Genomic DNA, 22,666 nt, shown 5'->3' on the forward strand with positions numbered 1-22,666 from the left:
TAGAGGCCCATGACCAGGGGGCCGTGTGGTGTAGAGGTCAGGGCTTGAAAGGAGGCCAGAGAGTGAGTAACTGCTAAGGCCTGAAGATCAGGTGACAAGGCTGCCATATATAAGTGTCCATGCTCTACTGTGCTTGAGGACCCTGTCAGGAGATGTCATGCGTCAGAGAGAGTCAAGGAGGTCAGGGAAGCAGAGGGGGCTGAGCAAGCCAGGTGAGTGTAGTTGCTGAAGTCTTTAAAATGGGAAAAAGTTTTAAATGTACCAAATTTGAGAAGAGTACAATGAATTCATCCATCCTATAGTTTGAACAATAAACAATGAATGGCTACTTGAATCTAATTCATCTATATAGCCCGCGACTCCACCTCACTCCTCCAACATCAGATTATTTTAAAGCAAATTTAAAGAAAATGTTTTAAACAAATCTGAGATTTGTTTCCATGTCATTGTGACTATAACTTTCGATTCTATGGATGTACTCATATTTCTAACTGGTTTTCTATTGACTCTTGTCTAGTTGTTTTCATTTTTCCCATTATAAACAATGCTTCAATATTTACTAATTTGTTCTTAAAAAGTAAAGTCCTGGGAAGTCCCTGAAGCTACAATGTTGTGCTGTGGGGAAGGGAGACAGGCTTGTAAACCCCACAGCGAGGTTCTACCTGCCCGAGGCTGCTGCTGTGCGGAGACCCCCGGGTGAAGCCACTATCACCATGTCTGACCAGGAGGCAAATCTTCAATTGAGGACTTGGGGGATACGAAGGAATGAGAATATATTAAACTCAAAGTCACTGGCCAGGATAGTAGTAAGATTCACTTCAAAGTGAAAATGACAACACATCTCAAGAAATTCAAAGAATCATACTGTCAAAGACAGGGAGTTCCAATGAGTTCACTCAGGTTTCTCTGACGGTCAGAGACTTGCTGATAATCATACTCCAAAGAACTGGGAATGGAGGAAGAAGATGTGATTGAAGTTTATCAGGAACAAACGGGGGGTCATTCAACAGTTTAGATACTTTTCATTTTTTTTTCTTTTCCCTCAATCCTTTTTTATTTTTAATAATAGTTCTTTTGTAGTGTGGTGTTCAAAATGGAATTGAATACTGGTACTCCATCTCTTTAAAATATCTGGTAATTTGAATTCTAGTGCTCATTATCATTTGTTTTCATTGTGCTGATTTTTGGTGATCAAACCTCAGCCCCCTTCATATTGCCTTCTCCTTTTGAAAAATTACACGTGTGCACGGAGAGGCCACTTTTTTCAGGACTGTGCATTTTCAGGTTTGTGGTGATAAGATCGACCAATGCGAGTGTTCAAAATGACTTTTCAATTGGCCCCGAAGTTCTAGCATGTGATTGCTTCACTCCTGGACTGACTTTCAGTGGGAGATGGAAGTTTTTCATAGAACTGAACTGTGGGAAAATGACCTTTCCTTAACTTGAAGCTACTTTTAAAGTCCAAGAGTCTGGACCAAAAGAAGAGGAATATCAGGTTTGGAGTCAAGGTGACAGACCTGGTGAGATTAATGACTAACTCCAAAGATGGCTTCACTGAAGAGAAAAGCATAAGATTAAAAAAAACCTTGTCAGAAGAACCCAGAAAAGTTCTAATTTTCATTAGCAGTGAATAAAGTTATTCACGCAGAAGTGTATCCAACAGAACACTGCTCCTTTTGATTTTATTTGTACTTTTTGACCTGGGACATGGGTTTTAAATGGACATTGTCTGTACCAGCTTCATTAAAATAAACAATATTTGTAAAAACCGTATTAAAAAAAAAAAAAGTAAAGTCCTCTCCCTCCAAGCACCAATGGGAGCGACACTCAAAACATCTAACAACCAGGCTACTGAATAATCCGAGTGGACATGGGCTACAGGGTAGGAACAGGGTCCCCTAGCACTAAACTCCCTCTGTCCCAGGCCAATTATTACTCATGAGTTGGTCTAGGGGTACCAGGGGAGGAGTTGGGACAACTAAGGTGATAAGGAGGATACTTGAGTGTTTTGGGCAATGGCCATTTACTAACTGTGCATACCAGTTAAACATCAGCCCTTGACTTCCAGCACACTGTTAACAGTCTTTTCTGTGTATCCTTTCAGAAACGTGTGTGTGTGTGTGTGTGTGTAAGGATTCTTTAAGGATTCTTTCCCCTCTCTTCTCTTCCTTTTCTGCATTTCTCCCTGGTGAATTTACTTGAGGCCCAGAGGGCTGAAGGTGCCAGTTAGTGAGCCAGCAGAGCCTTCAGAGAGGTCACCAGTTAGTATAAACAATCAGCAGAAAACATCCTCTCCAAAGAACTTACCTTGGACTGCTCAAAGATTTGCTTCTCCCCTGTGGTTCCTTCCCATGTCAAAAGTCTTAAAGAAACTACAGTGTTATGGAGAAACTATTCCCCATCAACATGAAATCAGAGTTCATTTTAGATTAAATTCAGAGGTTCCAGAACTCAAGACTTCAGTGGTTATCCCAAGTGGTTGAGATGCCAAAGCAGAAATCCACAGTATGAATGGTGCAGAGACAGATTTCTGGTGAACTTCTTCTAAGACTTTTTACAAAGACTGAGCTGGCATGCACATGAACGTCTCCTCTAAAGACAATCTAGTTGTCTCCCGGTGTTGCAATGGAAGTCAAACCAGAGGAGAAAGATGCTTCTCCACTCAGAGACTTTTGACTGAGCCTGACTTGAGAGGTTTGGCTTGGAAGATGGCAGGTGAAGGTTTGTTTCTTTAATTACTATGGAAACAGAATGGTAGCATCTTATTGGCTCAGGGTAGGCTGTTCTTAAAGAGAAAGTTGGAGAAGTAGCCAATTAAATTCTCTAAGACCCAAATCAAAGTCCTCCCTCAACAGCAAGGAAGTCACAAGCGGTTTCCACTTTCATCATCAGCCATGAGGCAAAATAAGCTTAGATATATTGTCAGACCAAATATAATTAAATAGCACTTCTAGGCTTAGTTGGCCTACAGTCATAGTTGCCAGGCAGAATTTGCAATGGATTTAAAGTCCCTCTGTCATTTACTCACAGAGGCCTAGAACTCTAAAGTAGGCACTTTCTTCCTTGAATGTAAGGCTTTGAAATCTGTAAAAGTACAAATCCTCCAAAGCAGCATTTTCTTTTTCTGGTTGTCAAAGGTTTCATTTTTTTTTTCTTCTAGATAAAGTTGCTTTTTCTCAATATAGAAAAAAGACTAGGGAGGATATAAGGAAAGGGTGTAGGAGGGTGAATATGATGGAAATATTATGTACTCATGTATGAAAATGGAAAAATGAGACCTGTTGAAACTATTGCAGGAATAGGGGGAGGGGGCATAAAGGAGAATGATGGAGGGGGTGAATTTAACCAAGATATATTGTAAGAACTTTTGTAAATGTCACAATGTACCCCCAGTACAACAATAATATGACAATAAAAAAAGAATAAAAAAGTACTTGCCAGGTGTGGTAGCTCAAGCCTATAATCACAGCACTCAGGATTCTGAGGTAGGAGCATCATGAATTCAAGGCCAGCCTGAGATACATAGTGAGTCCCTGTCTCCAAACAAACAAAAAGAGAATACAAACAAAACAAAATGAAAAAGTACTTGCCTGTCCTTTCGATTTTACTGCAACTCACTATATGTTTTATAATAAGTTTCATGAAATAATATCTCTACTGCTTGTTACTTGTTTTTTCTAAATTAAGACTGTGCTAGCACATTAGATTGGTTTCCAGATCTACTGATGGATCACAACCCACAGTTTACAAAACATTGTCATCAATTCAGACTGTACACATATTGTCCCCTGCGTGTCAGGCACTGTGGTTAGGTGTGGGGACATACCTCAGTTCCTATGCTCAACAGAGCCTAGAGCCTAATGGGAAAAGTCAATAAACCATTTCAAAAGAAGTACAATGCATATTACATTAAGAGACTAGCCTGATGCAGAGGGAGTTCATAGCAAGAATTACTCTTCTACAATGATGAATCAGGCAACAGTTTTAATCAGAGAAGGGATCCGACTAGGTCTGCATATCGGAAAGATGGCTGTGACTGCAAAGTAGAGAAACAGTTGGTGGGGCCAAGACAGGAGGCAGGGGAAATGAGTAAGAGTCTGCGGCAGAGGTCCAGAGGAGACCTAGTGGATGCCTGCTTTGAGGAACAGCAGTAGGGGTAGGGGTCTGGTGACTGACGGGATGTCAGAGTGAGGGAAAAGGAGAGGGGCATGATTCCTGGGTTTCAATAAGTTCAGAGAGAGATCACGAGTTCAGTTTTGGACATGTTGAGGTGCCAGGGAGAGACCCAAGTAGTGATGTCTACTACATTTTAGGAGTTCAAAAGAAGAGTTTGGGCTAGAAATAGATTTAGTAGTCTTCAGAGTAGATGTATTTGAAATGAAGGGGGTGGGTGAAATCACACGGGAGACAGTATTGTCTAAGAATAGAAGAGGTTCTAAAGCTGAACCCTGAGGAACACCAGTATTAATAGTATTCCTCAAAATGTGGGCTGTGGGTTAGTTAAAAACAGTGCAGCTCTTACTTTTTGGGGACTTAAAGAGACCTACTAACTTCATGAAGTACAAAATCCAGAGACACCAGGGTCAGTTTAACAACACAGCAGTTGTCCCTGAGAACTGGTCTCTATATGCCAACCTCTGTGTGTTGAGTGAGGGAGGCCTCATGGTTGTATTACAGCTGCCATAACTTGAACAGGCAAGATGGAGACAGACACTCAAAGCTTAAAAGAGGAAAAGAAATTACAAAGAGAACAATCAGTATCTAGTCAAATCCATTTTAATTTTGATTTGGTATTTACTCTGAGTTTTTATCATAAAATTTTGTTTTATTAAATCCCTTGTGATTAATAAAAAGGTGCCATTTATTTATATATGGACACTGTGTATTATATATTTTTTATAAAAATCTATGAAATACACTAAGACCTGTTTGCTATTTATGACTATTAGAGGTTTATTTTGTGTGTGGCTTGACAAACAGAGGTTGTTTTCTAACCAAAAAGAACATAAAGACAGTGCAGAATTATCTGTGTAGGGTTGGTACAAAAACACAGGAGACAGGAACATTTAAGAAGCTGCTTATATTTATTATCTGATTTACATTAACAAAGCAAAGGAAGGTGCACAAAGAGCTGTTTGACAAAGTCAAGTTCCAGATATCACACAACAGTATTTCCCTGGCTGCCACAAACAGAGCACAGTCACACTCACTTTCAGGGCTGTGCTGGGCAGCATGAACAGTAACAACATTGTGCTGTGGCTGAGTGCTCTTAGAGCACAGGTCTCTGTGCACCTGACAGTGGGCAGTGGACACTGAACACTGATAGCCCTAGTCCCCCATGCCAAAAGTTAATGTACTAGAATGGTTGAACAAAATAACAAGCTTTGAATACTATGCAAAATATATCTTTTATAGAGAATAGGCTCTTGTGAGTTGCCTCTTTTCCTCCCTTGCTAAAGTGTGACCATTTATGTCACACTAAGGGCAATCGCACAAAACTTTAAAAAAACTACTTTAACAATGGTCATGAGCTCCTCCCTAAGAGCCAAGGCTATCTACATAAGATTTTGGATCTTCATAATTTTGGAGAACTTTTAATTCTGAGCTCAAGAAGATTTTATATCCTACTAGATAACAGGATACTCAGAAATACCTGAGGTATAATCACTGAAAATCTTGTTGAAGGATGATAAAAAAAAAAAAAAAAAGACTGGGGTTTCCCATACTGGCATGAAAGTACATATCCAGCTAATGCTATACAAGAAAACAAAAATGTGAACAGTACCAAAGCATAACAGAGAAATTGAGGAAGAACTTGCTGTAAGGCTCCAGTTCTTCTTCTTATAGTTTGCAGACAGTTGTTATAATATTCTCAGGCTATCCTAAAAATGATATTAGGTGGAAACTTCAAAACCAGCAAAACCCAGTTTTAAGACAGGATTCACTTCTAGAGACAAGCATGCACTAGTATGCAATTATCGTATTTCTGACAGAACACCAGCATCAGATTTTCAAAAACCCAAATCTGGTTTTCCTGAACCAGATGTGGTTATTTGGGTAATACACCACTCAGCCTCCAGTGATCATTTAGGCATTGATTAATAAAAAAGTATACAAATTATACTCAACATAGAACACTAAAAAATCTAGCTTAATTTATAGTGGTTTATATATGTAAATCTAATAATTTAACCCTCTTTAGTACTCTGGTCCTACATTTTCCTACTTCCTGACGACTCCTGGAAACTTAAATGTCCAGGTGACAGGAAGATTACTTTCTTAGGGAACAAATGAAAAGCTTTAAGAGTTGGCTAAAGGAAGCACCCTGGAATTACTTTAGAGTAGAAATTCTAATGCCATTTAAAAAAAAGCAAGTTGGAATCTTTATAAAGTTTACACATCAGGAATTCTGCTTTAATGCTGACTCCATTCAGGGACACTTACTGACCTGGAATCCTTTATGAGCGTGTGCGTGTATGCTCTGCAGACAGCAGCTTGATGAGTGAAGGAGAAAGGGAGCAGACATCTCTTCACTCTTTGTTTTTGAGAAATTTGGAAAAGTTTTATTGAAAGAATTCTGTGCTAAAAACCACAAATAACCCACAGATTCTTACCATCGCTTGCATGTTGGTTTTCTTACTCTTTGCAGTACATAGTTTTTCATGTAGGGCAGTGGCTCAAGAGAAGAAAGAACCCCCCTGACCTGGGGAGAGGTATATGGGTTAAACCACAGGAACAGAAGTTAAAAATTGCCTTTCAGTTAAATCAGGGCAAAGGAGCAAAACTTTTACTAACTAAGCACCAAAAAAACCAAGTAACACACCTACTGTTTTTATAAGCAAAAAAATTAGTCCCTTCTCTTAACTTCCCATGTCTTTCATGTCATGAAAGTTTTCCTGAGTGGCCCCACCTGGCTTAAGCCATGTCATCTGACAATGGAAGCAGACTGACTGGGAACATTCAAAACAGATTGGTTTCTGCCCAATTTGCAGCCTTGTCAACTGCTGAATGTTGAAACCTAATCTTATGGTCTCCCTTTGTCATTTCAGTTTGTAAAAAAGAACACCAAAGAAAAAGAAGCTTTAACTCTCTCATGAGACATCTCTAATTCGAAAGATGCCAGGAACAAGACAAAGTGTTTTAATTTACATTAGGAAAAAAACAAACAAGCAAAAACAACACTCTCTCAAAGCAAGCACCTGGGTTTCACTTCAGTTTATAATAATTTAATGTGCCTGAGAATTTTTGTGCAAATACATGTCATCTTTCATTAAAAATATGCATATTAGCGCACTTTGGAAAAAGTTACAACTAACTTTCCTTACAAAAAGACTTTATATATATAAATATACAACATAATTCCTATAGATTGCACTTCTGGTTTAACTCCTTCAAGCCTTCAAGGAATTTGAAAGGCAAGCAACTATATATTCCTTGACCACTGTATTACCCAAAAGAAATAGCCTAAACATAAGTTTCTTGGTTCTAATTTACCCCCATTTTCCTTCTTAAAGTAAATTCCTTCCAATTTCTAACCACATTGTTGAGTTTTTTTCCTGATGTTCTATAAAAATACAAATTTAAAAACTTGAATTTATTTTTGGTGATATTGGTGCTTTCAACTCAAGGCCTTGTACTTGCTAGGCAAGTGCTCTAGCACTTAGTCATACCATCAGTTTTCAAAATGAACTTTTATTAATCATAAATACAAAGGAGTTTGAACAGTGTTTGTGCTCCCAGTGGCTCAAAGGCCTGAAAATGGAAAAGCAAAAGGGAGTCTCCACTTCTGATATAATGAAAAAGATAAAGTTCCTTGCTTTGTAGTACTGTGAGCACACCATTAGATGGATGCATAATCTGACCAGCCATTAGCAAGGGAAACATAAGCATCTCATGACTGTCTCAATAACAGACCAAACTTACTGCACCAACCTTTTGGAACAGTTTTCTACCAGCAACAGTCAAAGTTGCTCCTTTTCTTCTCACCCTTTTAGGTAGGTTCTCTCTGTTTATGTTCCCTAGAAGTATTCAGTATTTCTGGCATGTTTCAATAATCCTAAATTGTTTTCTATTCACTTTTTATTTTCAAGACATAAAAACTGAAGGAGTGTATAAACCTTTCATCCTTTTCTGTCTCCAAACATTTCATGACATTTACATTTTCAATTTACCAGACTTCATCCATGAAGACCTCATCTCAATTTTGTTTCCATTCCTCCACTTCCCCCTCTTCACATTCACAACCTTTCTGCAACATTTCTTTTCTTTCAAGTCAGACCAGATCTCATGTATCAGTGCAAGTCCATCCTTCATGTGCTAATTTTTGTAAGAGCTCAGTCAGTGCTGAGCCTCAGTCCTCCTTCAGGATACCCATTTTGGGTGAAGATGTGCAAACTGGGGCACTAAAGTTACCCATCAAGACTGGGAGACTCTGATTCCTCCTCAGTCCACCCAATAAATTGCTACCTGAATTTAAATAAACAACAGAGTCTGGTTTTTGAAGACCAATTTCAGCCTCTTGGCTTTTCCCATTCTCCTGGGTGTTAGGGGTTTTGATCACTCTGGCAATCCCTAGTCTTTTCAGTCTGTCTACTAAGTTCATCTTCAACTGGCCAACATCAGGAGGGTTCCGGGAAGGCCTTAGGCCATACATCTCCTGGAGGAATGTTTCAGTTGGTCGGGAGGCCAAAAAATTTTCAGAGATACACACTCGGGGCTCAAATGGCAAGGGAGAAGAGCACGGAGAGTGAGATGGGGAATTTGGTGGTGTGGAAGGGGTAGCCAGGGCTTTAGGGAGAGGCTGGAGGAGGGGGTTCTCTGAAATTGGGCTCTGGTACACTTTAGCAGAGATGCCTTGCTCTTGCAGAAGCTTGGCCAAGCTTATGGTGCTACTGAAAGTTATAGTAGAATCTCGTCGGTTTGTGATGGATTCACCAATGCTGAGTCTGTAGGACATGGCAGGAGAGTTCACAGCCGTGTTTGATGAACTGCTCCCACTACTTCCACAGGATAGCGAAGGGAACCCAGAGCTGTAAGAAAAGCAGGAGAGAGTGTTTAAGAATAAAAAGCAAAAAAGCAATCCCAACCCGGTGCTTAATTTTTTATTAATAGCTCTATTCCATACAGTGAAATATACCAAACAAGCAATAATCTATAGGTAAACAATGCTTCAACTTTTTAGGAAATACAATCTTTCATAATTAGACCCAAACTGGTCTTTTAAGGTGAAACTTCTTTTTAATTTTTCAATTTTATATCACTGAGAAATAAAAAACTGCTAGTTGCTAAACTCCCATTTCCTCAAGAAATATTAATTCTAAACTACAGTAGTGTATGTATACCTATGGAACACATTTTTCTCGACCTTGACTTTAACATGTGTGTCTAGGAAATTAAAAAAAATTAAAAGCTTTGACAGTTATTACAATCTTTCTTTTTATTCTGTGCTCAGTTAAGAAGAAAAACTTAAGAAATCATGTACTTAAGGAACTGGTGATGGAATTGAGAGGGTTCTTCCCTAGCTACTTTTCTTCCCTGAACAAATGTTACCAGTATTTAATAAACTTTCACTTCAATACAAAATGATCACATATATTAATTACAGATACCAAGAATTTTAATGATTATGAACAAAATGCAAGTTCAAGGTTAATAAAGAAACTTTCCATAGCAACAACTTAAATAAAAGAAGCAACATTCAAGCAAATTTGACTCCTTGATCAAATCAGTCCAACTAAGAATCTCTGATGTGGTGCAGTCTATTCTGTATGTCCAGTCTCTAAACCCACTATTACTGCTTCACTGTACAATGGCCTGTCCTTCTTCCCGAATTGAATACTTCATATGATGGTATCAATCTGTATTAAAAGTCCCTTCAAGAACCAGTTTCATAAAACTTATCTTGGTGACTATAAGAATAAAGTAGAAAAATGACAGATGTGTTTATAGGCTTTATTTGGATCTTTACTGGATATCATCCAAATGCTTCCCTATGGAGTCGATTTGCTATCTTACAAACACTGTGAATCACATTCTTATTTCCCTCCATAGTGGCAGCTAGTTAAGATTCAAATGCATGGATTATCTTAACTAATATACAAGACTTTATGATACAATCCATACTCTAGGTTTTATTCCTTTACCCATTTTAATTCCTTAGTCCTGAATCCCTTTTGCATTATTTTCCTTTTCTACTTCTAGGTTCTATCATCTCTAACAATAGTCAATGTGTCTCTGAAAGCTACCTTAGATTCTTTTGGGAACTGGAAGGATAGAAACGGCACCTACATGGCTACAGGAAGCCTGTGTAGTAAATAATTTGGCCTTGCCCAGAGGTCTGAGACTTTTGCTTTTGGAGGCAATCTGTGTTATAATTCAGAAGATTGTCTTTGGTTGGAATTGGGGTTGGTCACACTAGACCATAGGATAGATTTGGCCGTACCTAATCATCTTCTGTGCTTTTGGGGGTGGGGCTGAATGGGTCATGTAGTATCAGTGGACTCGCAGGCTGAAGTTCAACCATGAGGGAGTTCAACTGATTATGCTTACATAATAAAACCCAATAAAAACTAGGGATGGATATTGATGCTTGGGTGAATTTCACTGGTTGGCAATATTTCATGTGCCTGTCACACACTGATGATGAGAGACTAATGAATCCTAAGAACAAGAGAAGCTTCATGTGCAGAACCCTAGAGTCTGTGCCTTAGCATTTCTTCCTTTGGATAGTTTTAACCCATCTTTTCCTTATAATAAACAGCAGACACAAGTACAATAGCTTTCTATGAATTCTGTGAGTCCTTCTAGTCAATTACTGAACTTGAACTTAGGAGGTCTTGGGAACCCCCTCAACTTGCAGGTAGTATCAGAAGCGAAGGAGTCTTGTGCAAAGGACAGATCCCTCAAACCTTGTGAGTAGCTAACTTTGGGTATGGCCTCAGTTGGGTCATTTATTAGCTGTCTGCCCTTGGACCAGTCACTTCAACTCTCTATTCCTCAGTTCCTTTATTTTACACAATACAAAGTCACTTGTCCTGCCTACTTTAAAGAGTGATAATGATCAAATGAGAAAATACAATGTAAAAATATCCTAAAGACAAACCATCACAGAACATTAATTAAAATTCTGGGAAGCAAAATAAAGGTAATTAAAAACAGAAATTCATTTGAGGTCCCAGATTTCCCAGGCCCTCTTACCTAGGGGTAACCTGAGTGATATCAGAGGGATGTAATATCCTACAGGTGGTAAAGGTGAATGTCGAGTTCGTGCATGACAGACACTTTCCTGGGTTTGAGGTTGCAACTGAAATAGAGATTTTTAGGGAGCCAAACACAAAATTGAAAGACTAGGTTAATTACGTAAAAAGGTTAACATTTATTAATAATACAGCATTTGTCAAGTGCTTTTTGTAGTAAAAATCTTCAAATATGGAAATAAAATAAAATATGCAGACTAAATTAGTATTACTGGTTAGTATATAGCAGACTCCTTCAATACTTTAAAACTATAAGCAAAAAGGCATAAAGATAGCTTAGAAATAAGAGAAAAACCACCGCAGTACTCCTCTTGTTCTCAAAGTGTGGTCTACAGACTGTCAGACTCCATAGCTCAAAACCACTTTTATAGTAATGCTAGGATGGGGGCCTTTTCTTTTTGAGGAGGTTGACATTTGCACTGCTGTTCCAAAAACAATGGTGGGTTAAAACTGTTGCCTCCTTAGCACAAATCAAGACAATGTCACCAAATTATACTTATATTCTTCATTGTTATGCATTCACAGTATTAATTTACTTAAAAGTGTCCTTGATAAAGCAATAAAAATTATCCATTAAATCTTTAGTCTTGGGTCTTGAATCTTTTTACTATGTTGGCAATGAATTGAGAAGCATTCATTAAGCACTCCTGCTGCAAGCCAAGATAATAGTTTTCTAGAGGAAAAGCATTTGTGCAGTTGAGTTGAAATGTTGTCACAGAACACCAGTTTTACTTGAGAGAACAACTAACAGACAAGCTACAGTTATTCAGACTAGGGGTTTTGGCAGGCATTTTCTTGAAAATGAATGGCGTGAGCCTGCTGCTTCAAGAAAAATAGCTGACAATATTTTCTGCCAGTGACAATACTTGAGTTTTCAAGTGAAATTTGGAAAATTTGTATACACCAACTGACAGTCTGAATGCTTTCTAGTAGTTAAAGCCTTTTCTATCGAGAAAGGTGATAATATTAATGAGATTTTAATATATAATAAAATGTGTCAACGTTTGAAAGACTGAGATAACTCAGTTAAACAATATTTTCTTAAAGATCAATGCATGTTACCAAACCATGCACAAGTAAAACATATGTTCAAAGTGTAGGGTAGACCAATGCATTTTCAGATAGCAAAGTATGAAAATTCATTAAGGCAGTTTCTGATTCCACACTGCTATAAATGTTTAAGAAACTATACTTACCAAGTCTGGCATAATATCAAAAAATATTAAATCCCTGAAAATCCTATTCCAACTACATGTTTGTATAAGGTTGCATTTTCTTCATATTGTTCGATCAAAACAATGTAACACTGCAAAAGGCTGAATGTAGATGCTCATGAGAATTTAGCTATCTTCTATTAAGTCTAAGTTAGAAACTCACAAAATTGTAAAACAAAACCATTTTTTTCACTACTTAAAAAATATAGCTATTTTTCATAAACATAGTATTTGTATAACATGTAACTATTATTTTTAAGTGAGTTACTATTTTAATAATTTCTCAGTTTTGATATCTAATATAGTAAATATCAATAAATATAATCCACATAGATAAGCCCTCTGGGGGGATTTTCAAAGATTTTTAAGAGTATAAAGTGATCCTGAGCCAAAAGGTTTGCAAACTGCTGAATGATTTACTTCTTTGCCCAATCTATTTATGCAGACTGATAAAATAAAAGTGGAGAGACTTAGGAATGTCATTAGTGCTACAGATTTTTTTCTTCACTTTTTTTTTTTGGCGGTACTGGGGTTTAAACTCAGGATTTCATGTTTGCTAGGCAGCGCTCTACCACTTGAGCCACTCCCCCAGGCCCTTTTTTGGGTTGAGTATTTTCAAAATAGGGTCTCACAAACTATTTGCCTGGGCTGTTTTTGAACTGTGGTCCTCCTGATCTCTGCTTCTTGAGTAGTTAGAATTACAGGTGTGAACCATCGACACCCAACAGATTTCTTTCTTTTTTTTTTTTTTAATGATACTGGGGATTGAATCCAGGGCCTTGTGCATATACTCTGCCACTGAGCTACATTGCCAGCTGTAGATTTTCATTATCTTATATTCAATAATGAGTGTATTCCAGTGAGATCTGAGCAGAGATAGATAGCTGACCATATTTCAGTGAGATTTGGGCAGAGGTAATCAGCTGACCATACAGTAAGTTAGTAGGCAAAATGGCATTGGTTACTAGGCCAGATTCAACCAAGTACTCTTCTCACCTGTAACTGGTCCACCTGCTGAAGAAATGGGTGGCAGGAAGATCCCTGCTATTTGCTTGGATACTGCAGGTTTCTGCTCCACTTGAAGAGGCTGCTGAACCTGAAAAGTGATACCCTCCTCTTCATCCTCCTCTAAATCTGAGATGTGATAGACAGCATCCTTGGGCAACTGGGTAAAGCCTTTAGTAATGACACCTGGTCGTGGATCAAGAATGGTTCCCAAGTTTGGTTGAGCAAGCTGTTGCCAATGATGTAAAGTTTGTGATCCTGAATATGCAAGCAAAAGAGGCACGTTTTACATTTTTCACAAATCTTAACTCTTAAAACAGAACCTAAAATTATATGAGTAATAACAATAATGATAGTAATAAAAAATAAAATTAATTATGTGGTCTTGATATTTTGTTAAAATTTGGAAATTCAAGTTCTTCATGGTAGATTGACAAGATGTTGAAGGTACCAGTACTAATCTTTCTATTTCAAATGTTAACTTTAAAAAGACCATCTAAAGAAAGGGAGAAGAAACCAAGAGGACCCTCTTAAAAGAGACTAGGATGCTGAGGCAGTGAGGAAAAAGGCAATATGTACCTCAGAAGAGGCAGAGATGGGATATATTTTCCAAGGTGATAAAAAGCAATGTTCACTTGGCTTGGCCTATGAACTCAGAAGCAAAGCTAGGTTCCTAGGTTGGAAGACAACTTAAATGTTCAGTAGTGTCTTTGTGTACTTCTCCACACTGCTCATGACTCTCCTTTCCCTGGGCTCCCAGGGAGACTAGGAAAATGAAGGTGATAAAGCAGAGTATACATTCCCTTGGTTCTGGTCTATGGGACACTGGTGAATGATCATCTTAAGCACTTGCACCAGATGTAACATCCAATTATGTCACTGTGGTCATTTCATACTAAAAATGGCAACTCTGACAAATACTTGCATCAAGCTAAGTTGCTGAACCTTTGAGGGATCTTTATAGGTTACTTTTCCAAATTTTTTTTCATAAAGAACTCTTTTATAATAATGTCAAAGAACTATTCAAGGACTGTTAACATTCCATAAAACAAAGAAGTTTATTTTGAATTCAAGTTCTATCTTACATCAGAAAATGAACTGAAAAAAACAAAAAAGAAAAATACCATCTGTTCCACTTCTTGGGTAAAGAGTTCGTTTTGGAAAAGAGAGGTAGAGATGATGTATTACATATGTCAATGATATTCCTTAGCAAAAGACAGAGATTCCTCCCCCTCCCCTTCATATTTATAATGACGACTGATGACTTACAGAATGCTCATCTCTCCATGCACTAATTTTCCATGAAGTACAACAAGATTTAAGGATAACAAAGATATCTTCTGCACATAGTACTCTTATACAAATCTCAATTCCAGAGAAAGGAAAGTTCAATAAGCCACATGGCTTATAAAGGGCTTTTACTAACTTATTACCTTCAAGGGGCTTGACAATTTGTAATTTTTCTGGCACAAAGCCTCGAAGGCAACTGGTGCTGCTGAGGTCTGTGATCTCTGACTGGTTGGTGTAGAGAGACACAAGGCTCTCTGTGGGGGTGTCACAGTCACTAACTCCTTCTTTCTGGTCAGCCAGAACCTGGATCTTCCGTTCCCATTCTTCAGCAAAGAACTGCTTCTCACTTAAGTAGTTCTGTCTTCTCAGGCTAAGACGATGCAGTGCTGTAGCCAAATCACTATCTTCAGAGGGTCCTGGTTGGCTCACTGACTTAGAGCTCCTATGGGAAAACCACACTCACTGATTAGATCATAAAGTCATGGGCATAATCTAGACCATTCCTTTCTATAATGGTGAACTTTCATGAAACTGATCTTAAAAACTTAAAAAAAGTATTTTCTGAGACACCTATAATACAGAAATAGCAAAATGAACCAAAATCACCAGGAATAACATCACAGATCATTTCAAATGACTTTAGAGAAGCAAAAAGTATATTTTATTGTTATGTTGTGTTTGCTAACATGTCTATTTAACTTATGAAACTAGATAGGTTTATTTAAATATTCAGATTGACACAGTCACAAAAGTAATCTATCACTGATTGCAAACAGTACCACTGTTTCACATACTATGAAGACAGAGAAAATGCTACCAATTAAATGCCACTACTTGCAGACATAAAAACTTTAAAAATATTAAATTGTGAGGTAGGCATGGTGGTACATGTCTATTATCTCAGCACTTGGGAGGTTGAGGCAGGAGGATCATGAGTTCTAGGCCAGCCTGGGCTGCATAGCAAGTTTGAGACTAGCCTGGGCTACTTAGCAAGACTCTGTCCCCCCGCAAAATAAAAATATTGTGAAAAAATCTGTTTTGAGTCATAGAATTCCCCTCAAATATTGCAGAAAATTTAAAACAAGATTTATATAGATTTTCAAAGTTCTCTTATTCATATTTTTTCACTTTTCAACATTGTGAAATTGAGGTATTTTAAAATCAATATAAAAGGAGGTGTTATAGTTGCTCTAGGCCACTGTGTGCAAATTCTCAGACTTGTGGCAGTATTTTTCCTAAGACAATTGTGTAATAATGAGATGGGATTGACACATAAACTTACCATGAGTAGAGAACATTGCACGTGACAGACCACGCAATAAAACTGAAACCATGTGTGAAGGATTTCTGCATTAGGAAAGATTTCCCTGAGGTGCCAAACATCTATCTTTCAAAAGCTTTCTGCTGACTTTGCAGTAAAGTTGTTTAACTTCTAGCCATATGTAATTCAATACAATGAGTTAATGAAAGAAGGAAAAATATTTAAGTTTAAACAAATAAAGATTTGAGTTTGAGTGCAAAAAAAGTACTCAAACTTATTGTTTATTCATAAAGCAGCAAAATGGTTGAGGTTATGAGGTGGGTTATAAGAAAATGTCATTTGATATATTTATGTTAATGACCAAATGGGATTCAAACAAATTGGACTTTGAACATGAAGATTTAGACTCATACTTTGCAATGCTAAAGAAGTAAAGAATTTTGGTGGTAAAGGCAAACTTCATTTTGAATACACTTAATTGAATTCAGTCTTTTCACTCCTGAAGTTTTTATGAATTCAATGATGTATCCTACAAATAATGATGTATAGCATCACAAGTGAATGAAAACTGACAGTGCCAGAACCATCATGGGATAGTATGGAGTAATGCTGGAATTTGAATATGTGAATTTGGTTCACAAACAACACAAGAAATGCAGAATAACTGTTGTGGTCTGTGTTTCTTACCCAGGAACCTCCTCTAAGTTGTTCCCCTGGTTCAGGAGTGTTTTGTCCTCTGTTTGCTGTACACCAGACTCAAAAGGTTTTGCTGTCATGATAACACTTGAACGGTTCGAGCCTGGGATGGGTAGCAGAGCTGGGAATGGGACACAGCGGCCCCGTGTATCATTTGCAACCTTGACAGTATCAAACACCCGTTTTTGTTGGGCTCTGTCAAAAAAGGAAGAATTCATTCCATCACTGTCAACCTCCAGAGCACTTCAGAAGAATCATACATATACAGTTCATGAGAAATAAAGCCACCCTGAATGGTCACTGATGTTTAGGAGAAGTTAGTAGAAAATAAACTTTACAATAAAAGAATTATCTCTTAAGTGAAGACAATCCAGAACACAAAACAAAACTGAGTAGTAATCAGATTTACTACTGAATTTCATAATTGTAGCCTTTTTTTTTTTGCAGTGCTGAGGGATAAAACCCATAACCTTGGACATTCTAGGCAAATGCTCAACTATAGAATTCTTGGCCCCGTGGCTTCTCTTAAATATCCATTCCAGTGGCTGAGTAACAACCACTTGTGATTTATACTTACTTTTGTTTAAAGAGAGAGGATTCCTCATCCAAACTCAAATTTTTACGCATGGTTCCCTCAATCTCAGCTGCCAAAGATTCCTGAGAAAAGAGAATTTGAGAGTCTTAATTACTATGCTCATAAATTTAACAAAGTCTCTATAAGCATGTGTTTTTTTTTTAGTGGGGGGAGTAGGGTTTGAACTCAGGGCTTCATGCTTATAAAGCAGGTACTTTACCACTTGAGCCACAACTCCAGTCTACTTTTCTCTGTTATTTTGGAGATGGGGTCTCATGTACTATTTGCCCAAGCTGGCCTGGAGCCATGACCCTCCCAAATAGCTAGGATTATAGGTGTGAGCCACTGGCACCCAGCTATTTTTGGTGTTATAGTAACACACAAGAAAACTGCTACAGGCTAAATTTCAAGGAGAAAAAGAGACACTATAAGCAGGCTACCAGTGGCTCATGCCTATAATCCTAGCTACTTGAGAGTCTGAGATCGGGGGGATCATGGAAAGCCTGGACAAAACAGTTTATGAGACCCTATCTCAACAGAAAAAAGTTGGGTGTGGTAGCACACACCTGTCATCCTAGCATTGACAGGAAGCTTAAAATATTAAGATTGTGGTCTAGGCTGGCCTGGGCAAAAAGCAAGACCCTACCTCTAAAATAACAGAACAAAAAGAGGTATGGTTCAAGTGGTAAAGAGCATGCCTTGCAAGGAAGAAGCCCTGGGTTAAAACCACAATACTGCCCCCAAAAAAGCTATTGTACAAATACAACTTTTCTCTCTTTTTCTTTTTAGGCAATACCATGGATTGGAGTCAGGGCCAATGCCCAGCCAGCTGAGCAATGCACCCTGCCCTTCAATGCCTTCTTGCTTCTCTGTAATTTCTAACTCATATGTAGCAAACATGTACATATTTTATAATATTAAAAAAATTTTTAAATAAGAAAGTCTTTTTTTCCTGGCCAGAGATGTGTGACATGCTCAGTGGGGCTGAGCTGAGGATGGCTGTAATTGGATTTTTTATATGTATAAGTATATACATATGGATGGAAAGAGAGGTATGTGTGGGTATATGTATGAAATACAAGCATTTCCTAGCTAGATCCTCTGAGAGGGCCAAGAAACAATGATACACTAGTGGCAATAGACACCCAGGTTGTGGATTCAGAAAAGCCTTCCTCAATAAAGGTAACCAGAGCTTCTTGGAGAAATGGTTGGAACAAAAAGTATAAAGTGAGTTTGAAGGAGGTACCGCTGGCCATATCTGGGACAATGTGAGTATAAAAATAAGTCATTAAAAATGGCTTATATTATTGAATAAAATAGTACTACATGAGTCCATGCTGACTAAATGAAAAAAAATGAATAAAATAAATGAGCCAGAAAAGCTCTAACAAAAGAATGCCATTAATGCTGAGGTCAGGCATGGTGATGCACACCTGTAATACCAACTATTCCAGAGGTGAAGATCAGGAGGACTGTGGTTCAAGGCCAGCCTGGGGAAAAAGTAGTGAGACCCCATATCAACAAATAAACCAGGCATGGTGACTTGTGGTCCCAGCTGCATGGAGGCTGTATGTAGACAGATGGTGGTCCAGTTGGCCCAGGTAAAACCACAAGACTCTATTTGCAAAATACCTAAAACAAAAAGGACTGGAGGTGTGGCTCAAGTGGTAGAATGCTTGCTTAGTAAGCAGCAGACCCTGAGCTCAAACACCAATACTGCATTAAAAAAACAAAAAACAAAAAAGCAACTAGTGAATAAAAGTTTGAGTAACAGGACATTGAATTTCAAAGTATCTCCCTTGAAATATTAACTTTGATCACTTGGTTACATTAGTATCTGCTAATTTTTCATTCCTGCACAGTGAATTAGTAGTATTAATTTAATTAATTAGTACTTTTAAAACAAGTTAGCTAACTTACCCAAGAGATCACAGTTAATTAACATCACCAGTAATGGACTAAATAGACATTATGTAACTCTTGACATGACCACTGAGAATAAAATTCAATTATTTCTGCCCCAAATCAATTAACCGAATCTAATCATGAAGAACCAACTATCAGGCAAACCTAATTTTACATTTTACAAAGATAATGTACAACAAATAAAGACAAAAAAACCAATGTGCCAGATTGAAACAAATACATGCAAACATATCTTTTAGAGTTCATTACTGTAGTGGTAGAGTGGCATGAGCCTCAAGTCTTAACTACTCAGAAAGCTGAGGAAGGAGGGTCATTTGAACCCAGGAGGTCAGCCTGAGCAACACAGCAAGATTTCATCTCAAAATAAATAAACAGTAAACCACAGTTTAAAAATGATAAAGAAACATTATTGGAGAATTGGGAAAATCTGAATAGGCTCTGTGGATTAAACTATATACTGTATCAAGTCAGTTTCCTCAAGCAGATGATTGTAGTGTGATCATGTAGGAGTGTTCTTGACTTTAGTAAGCACACATTTAAGTACTAAGGGGTGATAGAGTGTATCTGCAATTACTAATAAATTGCTCAAAAAACAACTAAGAGACAATATAACAATATGTGAAAAACTGAGTAATGTAGGTGGATGTATGAACATTCTTTGTATTATTTTTTAGAAATTTATTCTAAATTTAAGGGCTGGATATGTGGTTCTAGTGGGAGCCCGCTTAACAAGCGTGAAACCCTGAGTTCAAACCCCAGTACCACACACACAAAAAAAAAGTTTCAAAATAAAAAGACTGAAAAATTGAACACCTGGGGATATATCTCAGTGTTAGAGCACTTGTGTGCGTTTGATCCCTGTACTGCTTAATTAATTAAAAACCAAAATTTCTGCCCTTGTATCCTTAAGAAAATCTACTGTTAGACATGGGGACATACTCCTGTAATTACAGGAGGCTAAGGCAGGAAGATCATGAGTTTGAGGCCAACCTGGGCTATACGGCAAGTTCTAGGCTAGCCTAGGCTACAGTGAGATCTGTCCTTTAAAAAAAAAAAAAAAAAAGGATTCCAAGATGGCGACTAGAGGAAGGAAGCACAAAGCATTCTTCCTAAAGTAAAATCTTGGAGAGACACTGGAGATACACATTACAGGAAAAACCACCAAGAAGAGGCAAAACTTTGACCCCTCCACACCCCCAGCCTGTGCAGAGAATCTCCACTTCATGTTAAATGGAGAAACCAGGAGGAGTCCTGCACCGCCGCCAGACGCCAGTGCCCAGATGGCTTGGGAAGATGCAGACCACAAGGTGAGTTAAGTGGTACGCGGTACTCCCACAGACAACCCTGGGCCAAATCAGCATAGCCCCCTGGACAGACCGACCCACATCCAGGGAAAAAAGAGAAAAAAACCAAACTGAATAATAAACAAGCAGCTGAAAAAAAAAAAAAAAGACATATAGCAAAGAGGGTGGGGCGCCCTGAGCTCCAGAGAGTGGGGGAGGGGCACCCCCTCACACGAACTGAAAATAAATAAGCCAGCTGGAGAAGGCAGGTGTGGTGCCACCTCCCCCAGTGTGCTTGGAGAGGGGAAGGCTTCCAATGGCAGCTAAAGTGTGGTATGCTCCACTGGAGAGTGGGGGAGGGGCAAATTCTAAATCAAAAAAGACTGCAATTGCAAAAGGTGGGTAGGGCTGTATACTGGAGAAAACAAAAGGGGCATGCATCCAGGAGAACTCTACATAAAGTCTGCGGGCTAGGTGAGTACAGAGCTCATTCCTGAGATCTGCAATAAATAAAGCCTGCAGCAGCAGATGGCTGACAGTAGGTGGTAGGTGAGCCACAGCCTCAGATAGACATTCACAAAGCTGTCTCCAGACTCTTTTTTTTTTTTTTTCTCTTCCTTTGATGTGACAAGGACAGAACCAGGACTGGATGCTGAAGGACTAACTGAAACTGTATTGCATTTGAACTTGGGATTTTTTTCTTTGTTGTTTTTTTCCCCTTTGATAAGATAATGACAGAACTACTTCTCAGACTTCAACACTAGGAATGGAGGCTGAACGACTAAAGCCAAAATTATTAAGACTGAAACTTTATTGCATTTGAACTTGGGGATTTTTTTTTTATCATCCTCCCTCTGTCTCTCTAATCCCAGTTTAGCTTACCATTGATTAGTACACTATCTCTCCCTGTTTATTTCTTTGGCTCTATTTTTTTGTTTGTTTGTTTTGTTTTTTCCCTTTTTCTTTACCTTCTTTGCATTCCCTCTCTTCTTCCATTCTAGATATCACCATTGTTATTATTACAAGCTAGACAATATCGAATTACACACAGTACAGGGACAGTAACAATAGCAAGGGCAATGATGGGGAGACAGAAAAAAGAGGGAAACCATTTTCCCCCCAATAATAAATTAGTACAGGAACCAGAGGGAAATGAAGAAAACAGATACCCAGATCCAGACTCCAACAAAACAAAGATAAACTATGCCAAAGGACCCAATGAAGCCCACAAAAACACTCTGAAAAAAGAAATCCTGCAAGTAATCAATGAGAATTTTATAGAGATGATACTGGATATGGTCAACAAAATGTCCAGGAGACACTCAAGAAATTTCAAGAAAACAAAAATAGAGAATTTGAGACAGCACAACAAATAAAAAAAACTATAGAGGCACTGTATAAACACCAAAGTGAAACAAAGAATATGATAAAGAGATAAATGAACTCAGAATGAAAATAGACAATATTAAAGAGGAAGAAACTCAGGACATGGAAAACCTCAGAAAAAAGAACGAAACAGAAAAGCAAAACAAAATGGAAGGCCAACCCAGCAGAACAGAACAAGCAGAAGACAGAATCTCAGAACTCGAAGATGAAATGGTAATTAAAGCAAAAATGAAGAACTATTAGTTAAAACAACTCAAGACCTGTGAAAAGAAAATGCAAGAACTCACTGACTCCATCAAAAGACCAAACCTGAGAATCATGGGCATTGAAGAAGGAGAAGAGGTTCAAGCAAAGGGAATGCATAATATATTCAATAAAATAATAACAGAAAATTTCCCAAATATAGAGAAAACTATGCCCATACAGGTGCACAAGTCCTCCAGAACTCCAAACAACCTGACCAAAATAGAACTACCCCACGACATATAATCATTAAAACAACAAGTACAGAGATTAGAAAAAGAATATTGAAGCCTGTAAGAGAGAAAAAGCAAATAACATAAAAGGTAAACCCATCAAAATCACAGCAGATTACTCAACACAAACATTAAAAGCAAGAATAGCATGGAGTGATGTTTTCCGGGCACTGAATGAAAATAACTTAAACCGCAGGATATTCTACCCAGCAAAATTATCATTCAAAATAGATGGAGCAATAAAAGTCATCCATGATAAGCAGAAACTAAAACAATATGTGACCACAAAGCTACCACTAC

General features: G+C 38.0%; 1 protein-coding gene and 1 pseudogene across 5 annotated transcripts in view; one reads left to right on the top strand and one right to left on the bottom strand.

Moving 5' to 3' along the window:
• The first annotated feature begins 157 nt into the window (after positions 1 to 157).
• Positions 158 to 1,779, top strand: LOC109682421 (small ubiquitin-related modifier 1-like; annotated as a pseudogene).
• A 3,286-nt stretch (positions 1,780 to 5,065) lies between these two features.
• The window catches only part of Trak2 (trafficking kinesin protein 2), a 69,888-nt gene continuing 52,287 nt past the window's right edge, over positions 5,066 to 22,666 (bottom strand). For all 5 annotated transcript variants that reach the window (XM_074071397.1, XM_020157637.2, XM_074071396.1 and 2 more), the window contains 6 exons: positions 17,299 to 17,378; positions 16,713 to 16,916; positions 14,908 to 15,206; positions 13,466 to 13,732; positions 11,197 to 11,302; positions 5,066 to 9,029 (listed from right to left, as the gene is read on the bottom strand). In XM_074071397.1, coding sequence (XP_073927498.1) covers positions 8,351 to 9,029; positions 11,197 to 11,302; positions 13,466 to 13,732; positions 14,908 to 15,206; positions 16,713 to 16,916; positions 17,299 to 17,378 — 1,635 coding nt within the window. In that variant the 3' untranslated portion in view covers positions 5,066 to 8,350. The remainder of the gene's footprint in view (positions 9,030 to 11,196; positions 11,303 to 13,465; positions 13,733 to 14,907; positions 15,207 to 16,712; positions 16,917 to 17,298; positions 17,379 to 22,666) is intronic.

This window comes from Castor canadensis, chromosome 4 (assembly GCF_047511655.1).
Source record: "Castor canadensis chromosome 4, mCasCan1.hap1v2, whole genome shotgun sequence".
NCBI lineage: Eukaryota > Metazoa > Chordata > Mammalia > Rodentia > Castoridae > Castor > Castor canadensis.